This window comes from Lepus europaeus, chromosome 15, assembly GCF_033115175.1.
Source record: "Lepus europaeus isolate LE1 chromosome 15, mLepTim1.pri, whole genome shotgun sequence".
Taxonomy (NCBI): Eukaryota; Metazoa; Chordata; class Mammalia; order Lagomorpha; family Leporidae; genus Lepus; species Lepus europaeus.
In genome coordinates, this window is record NC_084841.1 from 94,672,126 (window position 1) to 94,688,932 (window position 16,807).

Below are 16,807 nucleotides of genomic sequence, written 5' to 3' on the forward strand. Positions count from 1 at the left end.
AGTGGAGGGCGTCTCCGAGTGCTGATCTGTTCGCCTGCCACACTCGGGGCTGAGCTACTGCAGTCCCGGCGCTGCCAGGGTGAGAGAGCCGGAATCCGCGCCCCACGTCTTAGTTCACAAACGACACAGCGGAGGGAGCTCCTGGCCACGGCATGGCCTTCAGCTCGGCAGACTGGCCAGCGCTGCAGACACGCACGTGACTATGCACGTGACCACGGACCGCAGGGGGGCTCACACAGACACGCACGTGACCACAACATGACCACGGACCGCAGGGGGGCTCGCACAGACACGCACATGACCACAACATGACCACGGACCGCAGGGGGGCTCGCACAGACATGCACGTGACCACAACATGACCACGGGCCGCGGGGGCGGGGGCTCGCACAGACACGCACGTGACCACAACATGACCACGGACCGCAGGGGGGCTCGCACAGACACGCACGTGACCACAACATGACCACGGACCGCAGGGGGGCTCGCACAGACATGCACGTGACCACAACATGACCACGGACCGTAGGGGGGCTCGCACAGACACGCACGTGACCACAACATGACCACGGGCCGCGGGGGCGGGGGCTCGCACAGACATGCACGTGACCACACACGTGACCACAGACCGCGGGGGGGCTGGCACAGACATGCACGTGACCACACCATGACCACGGGCCGCGGGGGCTGGCACAGACACGCACGTGACCACACACGTGAGCACAGACCGCGGGGGCTGGCACAGACACGCACGTGGCCGCGGGCCGCGGGCCGCGGGGGGGCGCGCACTCACTTCCTGTTGAGGTTGTCCAGGCAGGTCTTTATGTAGGTGTCGTAGTAGTTGATCTGCTCCTCGTAGAACGCCGCCTTCTTGTTCAGGGCGAGCAGCGTCTGCTGCAGCTTGGCCAGCTCAGCTTTCCGAAGCTTCCGGTAGATTCTTTGATTCCGAACATCCTGAAACGACAAGAGAAGGCATGAGGCCGAGGGGGACGCCTGCCCCGCGGCGAGCGGCTGTCGCTGGCACTCAGCTCGGGCTCCGGCTGCGCTCTGCCCGCGAGTCCCCGTTCTTTCCACGTGAGGACGGGGCGGGATCCTATCCCGGGTCCGTAAGAACCCGCTGAGGCTGCTTCTCTGGGCGGAATTCGGAAGTGACTGTAGAACAAGCACTCTTTAGGGAAGAAGCGCTCCCCAAGAGGTACCGCCAGGAAGTGAGCAGGTGATCTGTGAGCCCCTGCCTTTGGCCGAGAAGGCCCGCAGCTAACTGCTGGGTTCACGTTAGCCGTAACAAACCCCGCATCTGGCAAATACTGCGCGAGGCTTGTGAAGACGGCAGCTGGGCTTGGGAGATTCGGCACCGATGGAGGAGACGGAGGGATTCACCGTCACGGCTGCCCTCTGCCCTGGGCACTGCGCCCGTGCGCGCGCCGAACTGCAAGGATCTGCTTGTGTGGGAGCAGCACGGGCTGTCTGGTAGCCATTGTGCAGGACGGCACTCCCAGCACTGGTGCCGGGTCTCGTGTCTCGCTGTGTCACGCATTACGAGTCACCGACCTACTCTGCCATTTCAGAGGGGACAGGAGCATCTGTGGAGGTGGGGGTGGCGGGGGGGGGGTGGTTCCTGGAACCCCAGCCACCGAGAAGTGGCTGTGTTTGGATGCAGATAGAATTCCCAGAACACAGAGCTGAGGGGGCTGCTCACCGCTGACAAGAGCCACGCTCCATGTGAGCTGGCAGATACGCGCCTGTCCCGCGGGCCTCCCTGATAAGTTCCCAGGACGCTTCCCTGGAGAACATCAGGCCTCTGCCACACCGCGTCCCCCTCGTGCCCAGAACCGTCCCCGCAGACCCGAGGGGCACCCCCACCCTCCCGGGGCACCCCCACCCCCACGCCCTCTCCACAGAGCAAGCCTTCATGAAACAGAACCCCTTGGGGGTGCCTTCAAAGCAGCCTTGTTCTTTTTTCAGAGTGCGTATTTTAAAAAGGACTTTTTAATCAAAAGCATTGACTTCTCTATCTCCCAGGCCCAAAGAGAAACATTTCCGGCCCCAGCGTCACTCTGGCCGGGGGAGGCACTGATGGCCGGAACCTACTGGAATCGGCCGGAGTCCTGAGCCTGTTTTTCCGAGTATTCAGCCGCCTTTAGCCTGCAGCCCTGCCCCAGCCAGCAAGTTTGGAACAAAAGAATGAAACATGCTTTTGTCCCAAACGCACACGTGCTTATCCTTGGCAGGCAGGCCTCCGCCACTTCCTGTTTCCTGTACAGACTGGAGACTTTTCTGGGGAAGTTTCTCAAGAACGGACTCACGGGATGAGAAAACCAGAAACAGTCTCCCAGTGTCAGCCGCTGGGAGCAGGCCCCAGCCCTCTCACCACCCTGGCCAGGGCAGTCCCGAGGGCACGCCGAGCTTGGTGCTGGCAGGCTGGGGGTGGGGGCGGGGCCTGGCCCGGGGAGCAGGCCCTGCCGCCCCTCCGGTCCCCTCCTAGTGTGCGACCTTCTCCTCACATCCCGGAACTGCGATTAGTCTCAGCTCAAAGCTACGGCCCATGGGAAACCTGAATGATCTCTGCAGAGGGGAGCAGGCAGCTGGGCCCCCGTGCCCCTCAGGGCGCCCAGCTCCAGCCCTGGCTGGCGGCTCCCATGCCCCTCAGGGTGCCCAGCTCCAGCCTGGCTGGCGGCTCCCATGCCCCTCAGGGCGCCCAGCTCCAGCCTGGCTGGCGGCTCCCGTGCCCCTCAGGGCGCCCAGCTCCAGCCTGGCTGGCGGCTCCCGTGCCCCGCAGGGCGCCCAGCTGCAGCCCTGGCTGGCGGCTCCCGTGCCCCGCAGGGTGCCCAGCTGCAGCCCTGGCTGGCGGTTCCCGTGCCCCGCAGGGTGCCCAGCTCCGGCCCTGGCTGGCGGCTCCCGTGCCCCGCAGGGTGCCCAGCTCCGGCCCTGGCTGGCGGCTCCCGTGCCCCGCAGGGTGCCCAGCTCCGGCCCTGGCTGGCGGCTCCCGTGCCCCGCAGGGTGCCCAGCTCCGGCCCTGGCTGGCAGCTCCCGTGCCCCGCAGGGTGCCCAGCTCCAGCCTGGCTGGCGGCTCCCGTGCCCCTCAGGGTGCCCAGCTCCAGCCTGGCTGGCGGCTCCCATGCCCCTCAGGGCGCCCAGCTGCAGCCCTGGCTGGCGGCTCCCATGCCCCGCAGGGTGCCCAGCTCCGGCCCTGGCTGGCGGCTCCCATGCCCCGCAGGGTGCCCAGCTCCGGCCCTGGCTGGCGGCTCCCATGCCCCGCAGGGTGCCCAGCTCCAGCCTGGCTGGCGGCTCCCATGCCCCGCAGGGTGTCCAGCTCCGGCCCTGGCTGGCGGCTCCCATGCCCTGCAGGGTGCCCAGCTCCGGCCCTGGCTGGCGGCTCCCATGCCCCGCAGGGTGCCCAGCTCCAGCCTGGCTGGCGGCTCCCATGCCCCGCAGGGTGCCCAGCTGCAGCCCTGGCTGGCGGCTCCCATGCCCCGCAGGGTGCCCAGCTCCGGCCCTGGCTGGCGGCTCCCATGCCCCGCAGGGTGCCCAGCTCCAGCCTGGCTGGCGGCTCCCGTGCCCCTCAGGGTGCCCAGCTGCAGCCTGGCTGGCGGCTCCCGTGCCCCTCAGGGTGCCCAGCTCCAGCCCTGGCTGGCGGCTCGCAGACGCCCGCTGAGCGGCGCAAAGCGACAGCGCCCGACCTTGGCGATCTCGTTGAGGATGTCCTGGTACTTGTTGGCGGAGGACACGAGTCCGGTCTGCTCCAGCGTCCGCAGGTTCCTCTGGATCTTCCTCTTCTTCTGCTCCAGGGGCAGCTGGGCGTCCTCCACCAGGGGCTGGCTCTGCCCCTGGTCTCCTGCGGTCCTGGCCGCCCGGCTCGCCATGTCCGCGGCATGGTCCTGTTCCTGCAAGGACACAGCGAGGCATCCACTTCTCTCTGACCCTGGTCGCAGGAGCCGCACCCCCACCTGACACAGCCGCCATTTAACATCAAAAGGAAACCCTCAAGGGCGGTGTGGGGGCAGCCTGGGTGCCAGCGTCCCACATGGGTGCCAGTTCAGGTCCTGGATCCGCCCGGCTTCGGAAGCAGCTCCCTGCTGATGCTCCTGGGAGGCACAGAGCATGGCCCCGGCCCCCACCTGGGAGACCCAGACGTGGAGCTCCTGGCTCCTGGCTGTGGCCTGACCCAGTCCTACTACAGTGGGTGTCTGGGCAGTGAACCAGCAGATGGGAGATCTCTCTCTCTCTCTGTCTCTCCCTCTCCCTCCTTCTCTGTTGCCCTGCCTTTTAAATAACTGAATCTTAAAAAAAAAAAAAGAAAAAGAAAAAAAGGAAAGAAAGGAAAGCAGCAGCCCCCAGGCCGCAGCCAGCACCTGCCCTTCCTGTCACCTCATCGGCCTCCAGGGCGGACGCCTGACGCCTGCCAGGTGGCGATCACAAATGGGCGGGGCTCGCAGGACCAGTGCTACTTCCCACTTCCGTTGAAAAGCCAGAGACCATCGGCCAACAGCAGCTACGTTGGCCTGAGGTCCAGAAGCCAGCACAGCCCCATCCACCCGTGCGCAGATGCCTGCGGGACCCCACGGGGGCGTCCGGGCGCCCCACCCCGACAAGGGTTCCACTCCGCAAAGCCCGCAGGTGTCAGTGCACCAGAGGGAGTTGGGGTACTCTGCACACGGCAAGTCCCGAGATCAGTGTCCCGTACACGGATGGTGGCGATCCTCCCGTTTCAGTGTGGTACACACCGGACCATGGACCACAAACCACGAGTGCTCTTAGACACAGCAGGTCCAGTGCTGTTCAGAGGGCACTGACCACATGCCAGGAAGCACTCAGCCCACTTAACATGGGTTTCCACTGTTCTTACTTATTTGAGGGACAGAGAGCGAGTGCACCCGTCCACTGGGTCACTCTCCAGATGCTGGCCGTGGCTGCGTAAAGCCAGGAGCCAGGAACTCCAGCCAGGTCTACCATGTAAATGGCAGGCGCTCGACTACTTGAGCCATCGTCGCTGCCCCTCCAGCGTCTGCTAGCAGGAAGCTGGAGACTGGAGTTGGGGTTGGGAGTTGACCCCGGGCCCCCTGACACCGGATGTAGGCGTCTTGATCCCCAGGCCATAGCTCGTTGAACAGTGCCTGTCCATCGGGGACACTCTCACTGTTGCCATCTTACAGCCGAGGCACAGAAGCAGCCCTGAGGGCCCAGGGTGACTGCCAGGGAGGCGCGATGCTACACTTGACCCAGGAGCCTGGGCTCCTAGTCACGGCGCAGCTGCATCCGGGCAGGACCGAAACACGGAACAAGGACAAAGCCTCCGAGGGCAGATCAGTACGCTGTCCCCCCACAGAGCTTGAGACGCGCTCACTGACGAACCCCTGACGATCCCACGTCCTGTCTGACATTTCTAAAGTTCAAAGCCGGCACGGCGATCCCCCGGCAGCCCGGACCGCGAGGGAATACTCAGGAGAATCACATGTAGCTTGGCTGCTGCGTGTCGGGAGTGGCACTGGCTGCACTGGCTGCACAGCGACACATTTTACATAGGTGAATCACAAGTCCCACGGGGCTCGCGTCTGGCAGGGACGCCGTGGGCTCTGGCGGGGAACTCCAGACACAGACTGCAGCGTGAGGACAGCTGCACTGTGCTGGCCGTCAGCAGACACACGAGGAATGAGAGGCATCCCTCCACATCCTGTCTCCCGGAACCGCCTCCGGCTGGCTCCCGTCTCGCTCCCACGGCTCCCCACACGGGCTCTGAGCACACGGCACACAGTGGGCCTCAATCCCAGATGGAGGCCCCTTCCGCCACAGGACAGAGGACAGCCAACGTCGGCTCCTGGCCGTTCTGTACCGAAAGACAAGTTACCTGCTCTTCCGTGGCTGGGGCCTCTAAGATTTCCATCAGAGTGTTCCCCGGCTGGCTCCGGATCACGTCCACGATCAGCTTCTTGGTCCTTACGAGAGAGATGGGAGAGAGACCTTCAGACGGGCCTCACACACAGGGTGGGGCGCCAGGGCCGTCACTCACAGACGGCGCTCAGTGACTGACCAGGCCCGGCCCAGGACCCCGCAAGCTCGTGAGGATCCGTGACTGGGTTTGGGCCACGCTGTCCACACCACACACAGGAGCGACCTGCGACCCCTCATCTGCAGGCTCTGTCCTCCAGGCTACTTCCTGCCTGGCTCTAGGGCAGCTACTGCCGAGGGAGCAGGAGCCACAGCCCATGTGCTTCTCTGACTCTGCTTAGAGTGCCTCAAGCCCTCGGGAGCCGGGCAGCTGGGACCCCCCTGCTGGGAGGCGATTCCACACCAGCCGGGGGCGTGCGAGGCCGTGAGCTGATTCCACACCAGCCAGGGGCGTGCGAGGCCGTGAGCTGATTCCACACCAGCCGGGGGCGTGCGAGGCCGTGAGCTGATTCCACACCAGCCGGGGGCGTGCGAGGCCGTGAGCTGCTGTCGGATGCAGTGCAGGAGGCTGGTGTCCGGGGGCCTGGGGGGTGAGCACACCTGGTCGGCAGGCAGAGGCCGGAGCCCTGCCCCTGGATGCCAGTACTGGGGACCTCCGACAGCACAGCCAGCTGCTCCCAGTGGGCATGGGGCAGGGTGACGGAAACAGATTTGAAGAGAACAGGTCACTGGTCATGTCTGCCCACGGGTGTCACCCCAGGGGGGAGCAGCACTGCTGGTATGACACACACAGGAGCTGCCCTGGGCCAGGGGGATGGGCTGAGTGCGGAGCTCGCTGGGTTCGGCTTCAGCTCAGCCAGGTGCTGGCCTGGCTCCCCCGGCCCCACTTCCTCCCGGGACTGTGGCAGCGGAGGTTTGCGGGCGGGGAGACCTGGGACGCAACGACGCCTCCACACGCCGACGCTCAAGAGCACCTGTTCCCAAATGAGCTCTCCAGGCTGCGATCCAACGCGCCATCCCCCGGCCTCCTCACTCCCAGTTACCACACGAGTGCTCGAGGGCTTCCTGTCCCCAAAGCTGCAGGAGAACCATTTCCGCTGGCCCTGGCCCTGGGGCCCCGGGGGCTGTGTGGGAAAGCCCAGGGGAACCGGCCTGAGACTCAGGGGCGAGCACACAGCCAGTCACACCCAGGACACCGTTTCCTCCCTGGACAGCCCCTCCTCCAACGTAAGTGTGCTCCACAGGACGCCAAGTCAGTGGCAGGGCCACCTGAGCACCCTGACCGCCCCCCTGCGTGAGGCTGCAGCAAGGCCCGCTGCGCTGGGCCTCAAAGGAGTGGCGCAGCTCTCGGCCGCGGGGGACAGTGTTTCATTTTGGAGCTGCTGCAGGACCTAGCCAAACGGCCGTCTGCCTCGGAGCGCTGTGGAGTTCTCTGCCCGGTCCCACCCGTGTGCGCCACCCAGCCCTGCTCCTGCCCAGGGTCAGAGGACCTGAGGCTGCATCTGGCTGTGGCTCGCTGACGCGTGATTCACACATGTCATGTGTTCCTACGGGGCCGTCCCTCTCACTGATAAAACAGGGACCCCTCAGGGACCCCCACAGCAATGGACCGAGGGAGGACAGGCAGAGCCTGCTGCTGGGGTCTGACACTGGAGCTGTGACGTCTGGGGCCGCAACACGGGCACCATGAGACCCTCCCAGCACCGCCCCCCCCGCTCTGAGGACACCGTGGCTGGGCTCCTCGCTGGGTTCCAAGGCTACTGCCTGATGGACAGCGCTGTGCCCCCACTCCCCAACCCAGGTTTTCTGTCTGTTCACACTGCCGAGCCTGCAGCCGGCCCGTGACCCCACGCAGGGAGGGGGCAGGAGTGTGCCCGTGACCCCACCCAGGGAGGGGGGAGCAGCCCCCTCCTGACCCCACGCAGGGAGGGGGGAGCAGCCGGCCCGTGACCCCACGCAGGGAGGGGGCAGGAGTGTGCCCGTGACCTCACCCAGGGAGGGGGGAGCAGCCCCCTCCTGACCCCACGCAGGGAGGGGGGAGCAGCCGGCCCGTGACCCCACGCAGGGAGGGGGCAGCAGCCCGCCCATGACCTCACGTAAGGAGGGATTAGGAGCCTGCCTGTGACCCCGCACAGGGAGGGGGCAGTCAGGGTCTTCCAGGTTCAGCACGTGCCCTGTGTGTCCCTCAGCCCATCCATCACCCGTCTGGCCCAGAGCGTGGCTCCGACACCCATTAGGCAGCGACCCTGCGGTGGTCATGGCCTATCCCAGACTCCCAGGAGTGCGGTCAGCGTGGGCTCCAGAGGGCTTAGCATTGCCGGCGTTCGTCTCCGCTCCTGTTTCCAGCTAAATCACCCCGGACGATGTCTGGGTCTGCTCTGGGCCCAGGGTCTTTGTCCGCGCAACACTGGCAGTCAGCAGCCCTCCTGGGGCTGGGGGCAGCACCACACGACATGTGCTGCAGGTGCTGTTGTAGCACAGGGCTCATGCAATACATGTGTTGTATCACACGACACATGACTTGTATTATGCCACACAACATATGACATGTGTGACAGGGTGACACAACATGATATGCATGTCACTGTATCACACAGCAATGATAAATGTATTAGATCACACGAGACATGCTATCTGCATTAGTATGTCACACAACACATGATATACACGCCACTAAATCACATGGCATATACATGTTATTCCACACAGCACACAATATGCGTTTTGCTAAATCACACGACGCATGACAGGTGCATTATATCCATGACATGTGTCGTTATGTCACACCACACACCCTAGGCTGCCGTCTCTCCAGGGACCCACAGGTGTCGTCCAGAGCCGTCGCTGGGAACGACAGCACGGGAGGCACTGCACAGGCGTGTGTCAGCACCGCCGGCTCCTCTGAGGAGAGGGTCTGGCTAGTGCAGGACGCTCAAGGCAGCAGCCCTGCTCTGTGGGAGCCCCGGCAGCTGTGCTCCTGAGGGGCTGGGCAGCCTCTGAGAGGGAGCGCCCAAGCTGCTCGTCTCACACGGAAGCCAGTGTCGGGCTCCGCCAGGGCTCGCTCTCCCCCACGGCCCTGCACTTCCTGTCGTCCACTCCCGAGGGCGTGGGACAGCGGCTGTCTGGCTGCCGTGACCTCTGGCTGCCTGGGGCAGGGACAGGAGCCTGGTTCAGCAGTTTCAAAACAAGTCCCTCCCTCGAGAGCTTTCAAGCCAGTATTGCTGAGAGCTCCAACGAGTGCCCATGACACAGGCCCTTCACGCCTGCCAGAGACTGCTTCTGCCTTGAATTTCAGAACGGAGTTTCCTGGATCAAAGATGAAGACGCACAGGCAGCCCGGAGGCCCGGTCAGTGCCACACTTCGGTTATTGGCTGTACCCAGATTTTCAGATGGAGACACACGTGCACAGTCTGTTGTTTCTCACAAGGGAGCCAAGACCAGCCCCTGGGGAGGGCACAGTCTCTTCAACAAGAACAGGACGTCCTCACGCAAAACCATCAGCTTGGGTTGGGGGGCAGTGGACAGCTGGGTACGCTGCCACCTGCAGTGCTGGCGTCTCCCAGGGTGCTGGTTCAAGTCCCGCCGCTCCACTTCCGATCCAGCTCCCTTCTAATACGCTTGGGAAAGCAGTGAAAGTTGGCCCAAGTGCTCGGGCCCCTGCCACCCATGTGGGAGACCCAGATGGAGTTCCAGGCTCCTGGCTTTGACCCGGCTGAGACCCTGTATTCCAGGCGTCTGGGGAATGACCAGCTGGCTACTCTGCCTGCTTTTCAAATAAATAAAAACTCAAAACCACTTCTTGCCGCTAGAAGAGCTATCACAGAAAAAGAAGGCAAAAACTGTCAGTGAGAATGTGGAGCAACTGTGACCCAACTGAAAACCGCAAAGACCAGAGTGGGCGTCTCCATGGGACGTACAGGCAGGGTGGACGAGCACGAGTGACTTCCAACCAAAACCCAGGGGCGGCGATTATAAAATAATGACAAATAAACACAGTTACATAAAGGGAGCGAGCTGGAGAGACGTGGAGAAACGACGTCTCCCACCTTGCTGGGGGAACGCGATCGTGCAGTGGCTGTGGAAAACAGCCTGGTGGCTCCTGGGAGAAGTGTGCCCAGAATCATGACCCAACCTGCCACCCACTCTCTCCTACACGGCCACGTCCCGCACACAGGCGCCCAGACAGAGACCTGCGCGCAGGGACCGGCAGTGTGCAGCTGACAGCACCGCCGCCTGCAGGCCCACCATCCCATATGGGCGCCGGTTCAAGTCCCGGCTACTCCACTTCCGATCCAGCTATCTGCTATGGCCTGGGAAAGCAGCAGAGGATGGACCAAGCGCTTGGGCTCTGCACCCATGTGGGAGACCTGGAAGAAGCTTCTGGATTCTGGCTTCAGCCTGGCCCAGCACTGGCCATTGTGGCCATCAGGGAGATGAACCTCTGTCTCTCCCTCCCTCTCTGTAACTCTTTCAGATAAACATACGTTAAAAACAAAACAAAACAAAGCAGAAACCTCACGAAGAAATGCACACAGCGGCACCACGCGTGGGAGCCGAGGTGGACACAACCCAGATGTCCACGCCATAGCGAGAGGATCAGTAAAACGTGGCCTATATGTGGAACAAAGCACCAGCCAGGCACAAAGTGGAGTGAGGCCCCAGTCAGCCACAACACGCAGGAGACTGAGGAACCATGAGCCGAGGAGAGGCCACCGCCACAGGCCGAGGGTCGTCCACATGGATCACAACACACAGGTTCACAGGGACAGGAGGCAGAGGAGTGACCGCCAGGGCTGGGAGAGGTGGGGACGGGCAGTGGCTCTGTGACGCGCAGGGGTTCCCTCGGGGGAGGATGGGATATTGTGCATGGCAGCACGGCAGTGCCAGTGAAACACTACGCGTGGGTTGCAGGCCGCTGGGCTGTATGTGGGACGTGGTGCATCACATGTGTTTCACGATAAAACACGAAGAAGCCCACTGGCCAGCTCTGGGGAGTAGGGAGCCCCAGGCGGAGCAGGAGGGAACCAGGCGGGGGCTGGGCTGCAGAGGCCGGAGTGGGGGGTGCCGGGGTCCCAGGCTCAGGCGCAGTCCTGGCCAGAACGCCTGCCTTTTATGGCTTTGTGTCTAACACGTAACTTCTGAGAACTTGCTGGGAAATACTAAAAACACGACATTCAGATCATCTGATGTTTTAGACCCAAATTGTGATGCCCGCTCACTAACGCAGATATTTGAGTAGACTGCACGCATCCAGCAACCGGAGCTCAGCCACAGACAGAGCCGATGAAGGCGCCGTCTGTTCCGCACTTCTGAGGACGAGGGCAGGAGCACGTGGCGCGCACCGCGGAGCCGCCGTCCTGGTTCACATTCGCCCGTGACTGGCACTTGCTCAGCGAGCGTGTGAGGGCAGACCTTCCCCTTCTCACGCCCGCCCTGCACTGTGTCCTGACCGGCTTGGCTGGTGACCGTGACTGCAAAACCCTCACCCCTGCGAGGCTGAGGCCACCTGCGGTCCAGCCGTGCCCTCTGCCGGGACGCTGGGAGCCCCTGGGACACAGAGGCTGCCCAAGGCTCCTGCTGCGTCCTGCCTCGGTGCCCGAGTGGGGACACACACTTGCTCCTGGGGGAGGGAGTGTGGGGGACCTGTGGGAAGGGCACGTGGGCCCCAAGGAAGCAGCGCCCACGGAGAGGGCTCTGGGCTGCTTCCTTGGGCCACTGAGTATCCGGGGAAAATCGTGGGCATGACCACTGTTGGACGCCAGGCAGGGGCAGCCCTCGTCGCCAGAACGGGCTCAGCACACGACAGGCAGCTGGCAAGGAGCGCGTCCAGCTGTTTCCACCCCACCGACTTTCCGCCCCGTTCCCAGGGGTCCGCCTGCCCCAGACACAGCCGCTCAGGTGCTGCATCCCCACCCTCTGGAAGCACACATGTGCGCCTGCGCTTCCTCGGGAGTCCCACTCTTTCCGCTGGGAGCAAGGGGCTGACGGGTACTCATGAGACCTTCGGGGGAGAAACACGGGGCCAACGCCCTGAGGACAGCTCGGGGGCCGGAGCAAGGCCTGGATGCAGGGAAAGACCTAAGCACCCTCAAGGTCCCAGGTGTGAAGGGTGAGTGGGCGCCACCCATCTTACACGCGTGTGCGGCTTCCACGTCATAGCTGTTGCACTGGGTGAGGGTGAGGGTGAGGGTGAGGGTGAGGGTGAGGGTGAGGGCGGCCCGCCCATCTCTCGGCCTCTCTGTCAGCTGGGACTGTCCCAGGCTGAGTCAGCACTTTAAGGAATGAACCTGCACGGCCCCTTGAGACGCTCACAGGGGTTAACACAGGTTTACCCGACACTCACGCCTAGGAGCCGCACAACATGCAGCCTCCGGGGACTTCTGGAAGAAACCGCACAGTGCACGGAGAACTTAGGCCACCGTGGCGTGGCTTTCCCTCCTCCGAGCTGCAGTCAGCTCTGCTCTGGTCAGCGTCTCACGCGCGAGTGTATTTCACTAGTCACCGGCTCTGAGACGCGCTGCGTGGGTTCTCTGGTGTGGGACGGCGCCGGGCCCCGCGCCCTGCGGCGGGCACTTACTTGATCAGGAGGCTCCGGCCGTCCACAGCCTCGCCGTCCCCCACGTCGTACTTGCTCGTCAGGGAAAGGGAGATCTCCGTCTTGGAGAGCTGGCTCAGTGTGTTTGCCCTGTTGGGGTCGTTGGGGTCTACGGCTCCCTCTCCTGCAGGGAGATGGCAAGGGGGTCACTGGTCCAGCTCCCACGCGAGGACGACCTCACCACACGAGAGAGGCTGTGTGGGAACACGGGAGCTCAGGCGTGGGAGGGGAGGCCGTGGTCTTCACAACCTGAGTGTCCCCCACACCTGTGGACGTTATGAGAACACGGGACACAGATCCTCCAAACGTGGTTCACAGCACAGCCGTGGCCACAGAAACCCTTAGGAAACCTAGGCGGGGGCCCCGGTGTTCAGACAGGCTGGCAGGCGCCGTCCGTGGTCCGAGCCCAGCTCCCAGCCCCTTTATAGCCCGGTGTGCGCACTGCGGAGCCCCGACGCTTTCCCCAGGTCCAGAGCGCCCCTTTGCTCTAGGACAGGACACCCCCAAACGAACCCAAGCAGGGGCACAGAGGAAGGAACGGTTCTTACCCAGGAACGACTCCACGCTGGGCACCTCTCCCAGCGACGCCAGCAGCTCGCCCAGGGAGTCATTCTTCTCGGGGGCGATGGCGGCCAGGTGCTGCAGCAGGAGCTGTGAGGGGACACAGCCCACACAGGTGAGTCGGCTCTCAGCCCACACAGGTGAGTCGGCTCTCAGCCCACACAGGTGAGTCGGCTCTCAGTCTGTGCAGTGACACCGTCAGCTCACACAGTGGGCACAGTCAGTTCCGCTGTAGTCACCCGTCAGCTCATATAGTAAGTACAGGTGAGCAGTCAGCCCTGCTGTAGTCACACCTGTCAGCCCACACAGCCCACACAGGTGAGTCAGGTCTCAGCCTGCTGTAGGGACACCTGTCAGCTCACACAGTGGGCGTAGTCAGTTCCGCTGAAGTCACACATGTCAGCTCACACAGTGAGCACAGCCAGCGCTGCTATAGTCACACACGTCAGCACACACAGCCCACACAGGTGAGTCAGGTCTCAGTCTGTGTAGTGACACCGTCAGCTCACACAGTGGGCACAGTCAGTTCCACTGTAGTCACACACGTCAGCCCGAACAGGTGAGTCAGGTCTCAGTCTGTGTAGGGACACCGCCAGCTCACACAGTGGGCACAGTCAGTTCCGCTGTAGTCACACATGTCAGCTCACACAGCCCACACAGGTGAGTCAGGTCTCAGTCTGTGTAGGGACACCATCAGTCAGCTCTGCAGTAGTCACACACATCGGCTCACACAGCCCACACAGGTGAGTCAGCTCTCAGTCTGTGTAGCAACACAGTCAGTCAGCTCTGCAGTAGTCACACACATCAGCTCACACAGCCCATACAGGTGAGTCAGGTCTCAGCCTGCTGTAGGGACACCTGTCAGCTCACACAGTGGGCGTAGTCAGTTCCGCTGAAGTCACACATGTCAGCTCACACAGTGAGCACAGCCAGCGCTGCTATAGTCACACACGTCAGCACACACAGCCCACACAGGTGAGTCAGGTCTCAGTCTGTGTAGTGACACCGTCAGCTCACACAGTGGGCACAGTCAGTTCCACTGTAGTCACACACGTCAGCCCGAACAGGTGAGTCAGGTCTCAGTCTGTGTAGGGACACCGCCAGCTCACACAGTGGGCACAGTCAGTTCCGCTGTAGTCACACATGTCAGCTCACACAGCCCACACAGGTGAGTCAGGTCTCAGTCTGTGTAGGGACACCGTCAGCTCACACAGTGGGCACAGTCAGTTCTGCTGTAGTCACACATGTCAGCTCACACAGCCCACACAGGTGAGTCAGGTCTCAGCCTGCTGTAGGGACACCTGTCAGCTCACACAGTGGGCACAGTCAGTTCCGCTGTAGTCACCCGTCAGCTCATACAGTAAGTACAGGTGAGCAGTCAGCCCTGCTGTAGTCACACCTGTCAGCCCACACAGCCCACACAGGTGAGTCAGGTCTCAGCCTGCTGTAGGGACACCTGTCAGCTCACACAGTGGGCGTAGTCAGTTCCGCTGAAGTCACACATGTCAGCTCACACAGTGAGCACAGCCAGCGCTGCTATAGTCACACACGTCAGCACACACAGCCCACACAGGTGAGTCAGGTCTCAGTCTGTGTAGTGACACCGTCAGCTCACACAGTGGGCACAGTCAGTTCCACTGTAGTCACACACGTCAGCCCGAACAGGTGAGTCAGGTCTCAGTCTGTGTAGGGACACCTGTCAGCTCACACAGTGGGCACAGTCAGTTCCGCTGTAGTCACACATGTCAGCTCACACAGCCCACACAGGTGAGTCAGGTATCAGTCTGTGTAGGGACACCATCAGTCAGCTCTGCAGTAGTCACACACATCGGCTCACACAGCCCACACAGGTGAGTCAGCTCTCAGTCTGTGTAGGGACACCGTCAGTCAGCTCTGCAGTGGTCACACACATCAGCTCACACAGCTCACAGAGGGGAGCACAGTCAGTTCCGCTGTAGTCACACCCATCAGCTCACACAGCCCACACAGGTGAGTCAGCTCTCAGTCTGTGTAGCGACACCATCAGTCAGCTCTGCAGTAGTCACACACATCGGCTCACACAGCTCACAGAGCAGAGGGGAGCACAGTCAGTTCCGCTGTAGTCACACCCGTCAGCTCACACAGCCCACACAGGTGAGTCAGCTCTCAGTCTGTGTAGGGACACCGTCAGCTCACACAGTGGGCACAGTCAGTTCCGCTGTAGTCACACCCGTCAGCTCACACAGCCCACACAGGTGAGTCAGCTCTCAGTCTGTGTAGGGACACCGTCAGCTCACAGAGGGGAGCACAGTCAGTTCCGCTGTAGTCACACCCGTCAGCTCACACAGCCCACGCAGGTGAGTCAGCTCTCAGTCTGTGTAGGGACACCGTCAGCTCACACAGTGGGCACAGTCAGTTCCGCTGTAGTCACACATGTCAGCTCACACAGCCCACACAGGTGAGTCAGGTCTCAGCCTGCTGTAGGGACACCTGTCAGCTCACACAGTGGGCACAGTCAGTTCCGCTGTAGTCACACATGTCAGCTCACACAGCCCACACAGGTGAGTCAGGTCTCAGCCTGCTGTAGGGACACCTGTCAGCTCACACAGTGGGCACAGTCAGTTCTGCTGTAGTCACACATGTCAGCTCACACAGCCCACACAGGTGAGTCAGGTCTCAGTCTGTGTAGGGACACCATCAGTCAGCTCTGCAGTAGTCACACACATCGGCTCACACAGCCCACACAGGTGAGTCAGCTCTCAGTCTGTGTAGGGACACCATCAGTCAGCTCTGCAGTGGTCACACACATCAGCTCACACAGCTCACAGAGGGGAGCACAGTCAGTTCCGCTGTAGTCACACCCATCAGCTCACACAGCCCACACAGGTGAGTCAGCTCTCAGTTTGTGTAGCGACACCGTCAGTCAGCTCTGCAGTAGTCACACACATCGGCTCACACAGCTTACAGAGCAGAGGGGAGCACAGTCAGTTCCGCTGTAGTCACACCCGTCAGCTCACACAGCCCACACAGGTGAGTCAGCTCTCAGTCTGTGTAGGGACACCGTCAGCTCACACAGTGGGCACAGTCAGTTCCGCTGTAGTCACACCCGTCAGCTCACACAGCCCACACAGGTGAGTCAGCTCTCAGTCTGTGTAGGGACACCGTCAGCTCACAGAGGGGAGCACAGTCAGTTCCGCTGTAGTCACACCCGTCAGCTCACACAGCCCACGCAGGTGAGTCAGCTCTCAGTCTGTGTAGGGACACCGTCAGCTCACACAGTGGGCACAGTCAGTTCCGCTGTAGTCACACCCGTCAGCTCACACAGCCCACACAGGTGAGTCAGCTCTCAGTCTGTGTAGGGACACCGTCAGTCAGCTCTGCAGTGGTCACACACATTGGCTCACACAGCTCACAGAGGGGAGCACAGTCAGTTCCGCTGTAGTCACACCTGTCAGCTCACACAGCCCACACAGGTGAGTCAGCTCTAAGTCTGTGTAGGGACACCGTCAGCTCACACAGTGGGCACAGTCAGTTCCGCTGTAGTCACACCCGTCAGCTCACACAGCCCACACAGGTGAGTCAGCTCTCAGTCTGTGTAGGGACACCATCAGTCAGCTCTGCAGTGGTCACACACATTGGCTCACACAGCTCACAGAGGGGAGCACAGTCAGTTCCGCTGTAGTCACACCCGTCAGCTCACACAGCCCACACAGGTGAGTCAGCTCTCAGTCTGTGTAGGGACACCGTCAGCTCTGCAGTGGTCACACACATCGGCTCACACAGCT

At 62.3% G+C, this 16,807-nt stretch overlaps 1 protein-coding gene across 1 annotated transcript in view; it reads right to left on the bottom strand.

The window, feature by feature from the left end:
* The window catches only part of IQGAP2 (IQ motif containing GTPase activating protein 2), a 214,306-nt gene that overhangs the window by 3,576 nt on the left and 193,923 nt on the right, over window positions 1-16,807 (bottom strand). The window contains exons 29-33 of the mRNA XM_062212560.1: window positions 13,031-13,133; window positions 12,465-12,606; window positions 5,846-5,933; window positions 3,681-3,884; window positions 794-954 (exon numbers count right to left, since the gene is read on the bottom strand). Coding sequence (XP_062068544.1) covers window positions 794-954; window positions 3,681-3,884; window positions 5,846-5,933; window positions 12,465-12,606; window positions 13,031-13,133 — 698 coding nt within the window. The remainder of the gene's footprint in view (window positions 1-793; window positions 955-3,680; window positions 3,885-5,845; window positions 5,934-12,464; window positions 12,607-13,030; window positions 13,134-16,807) is intronic.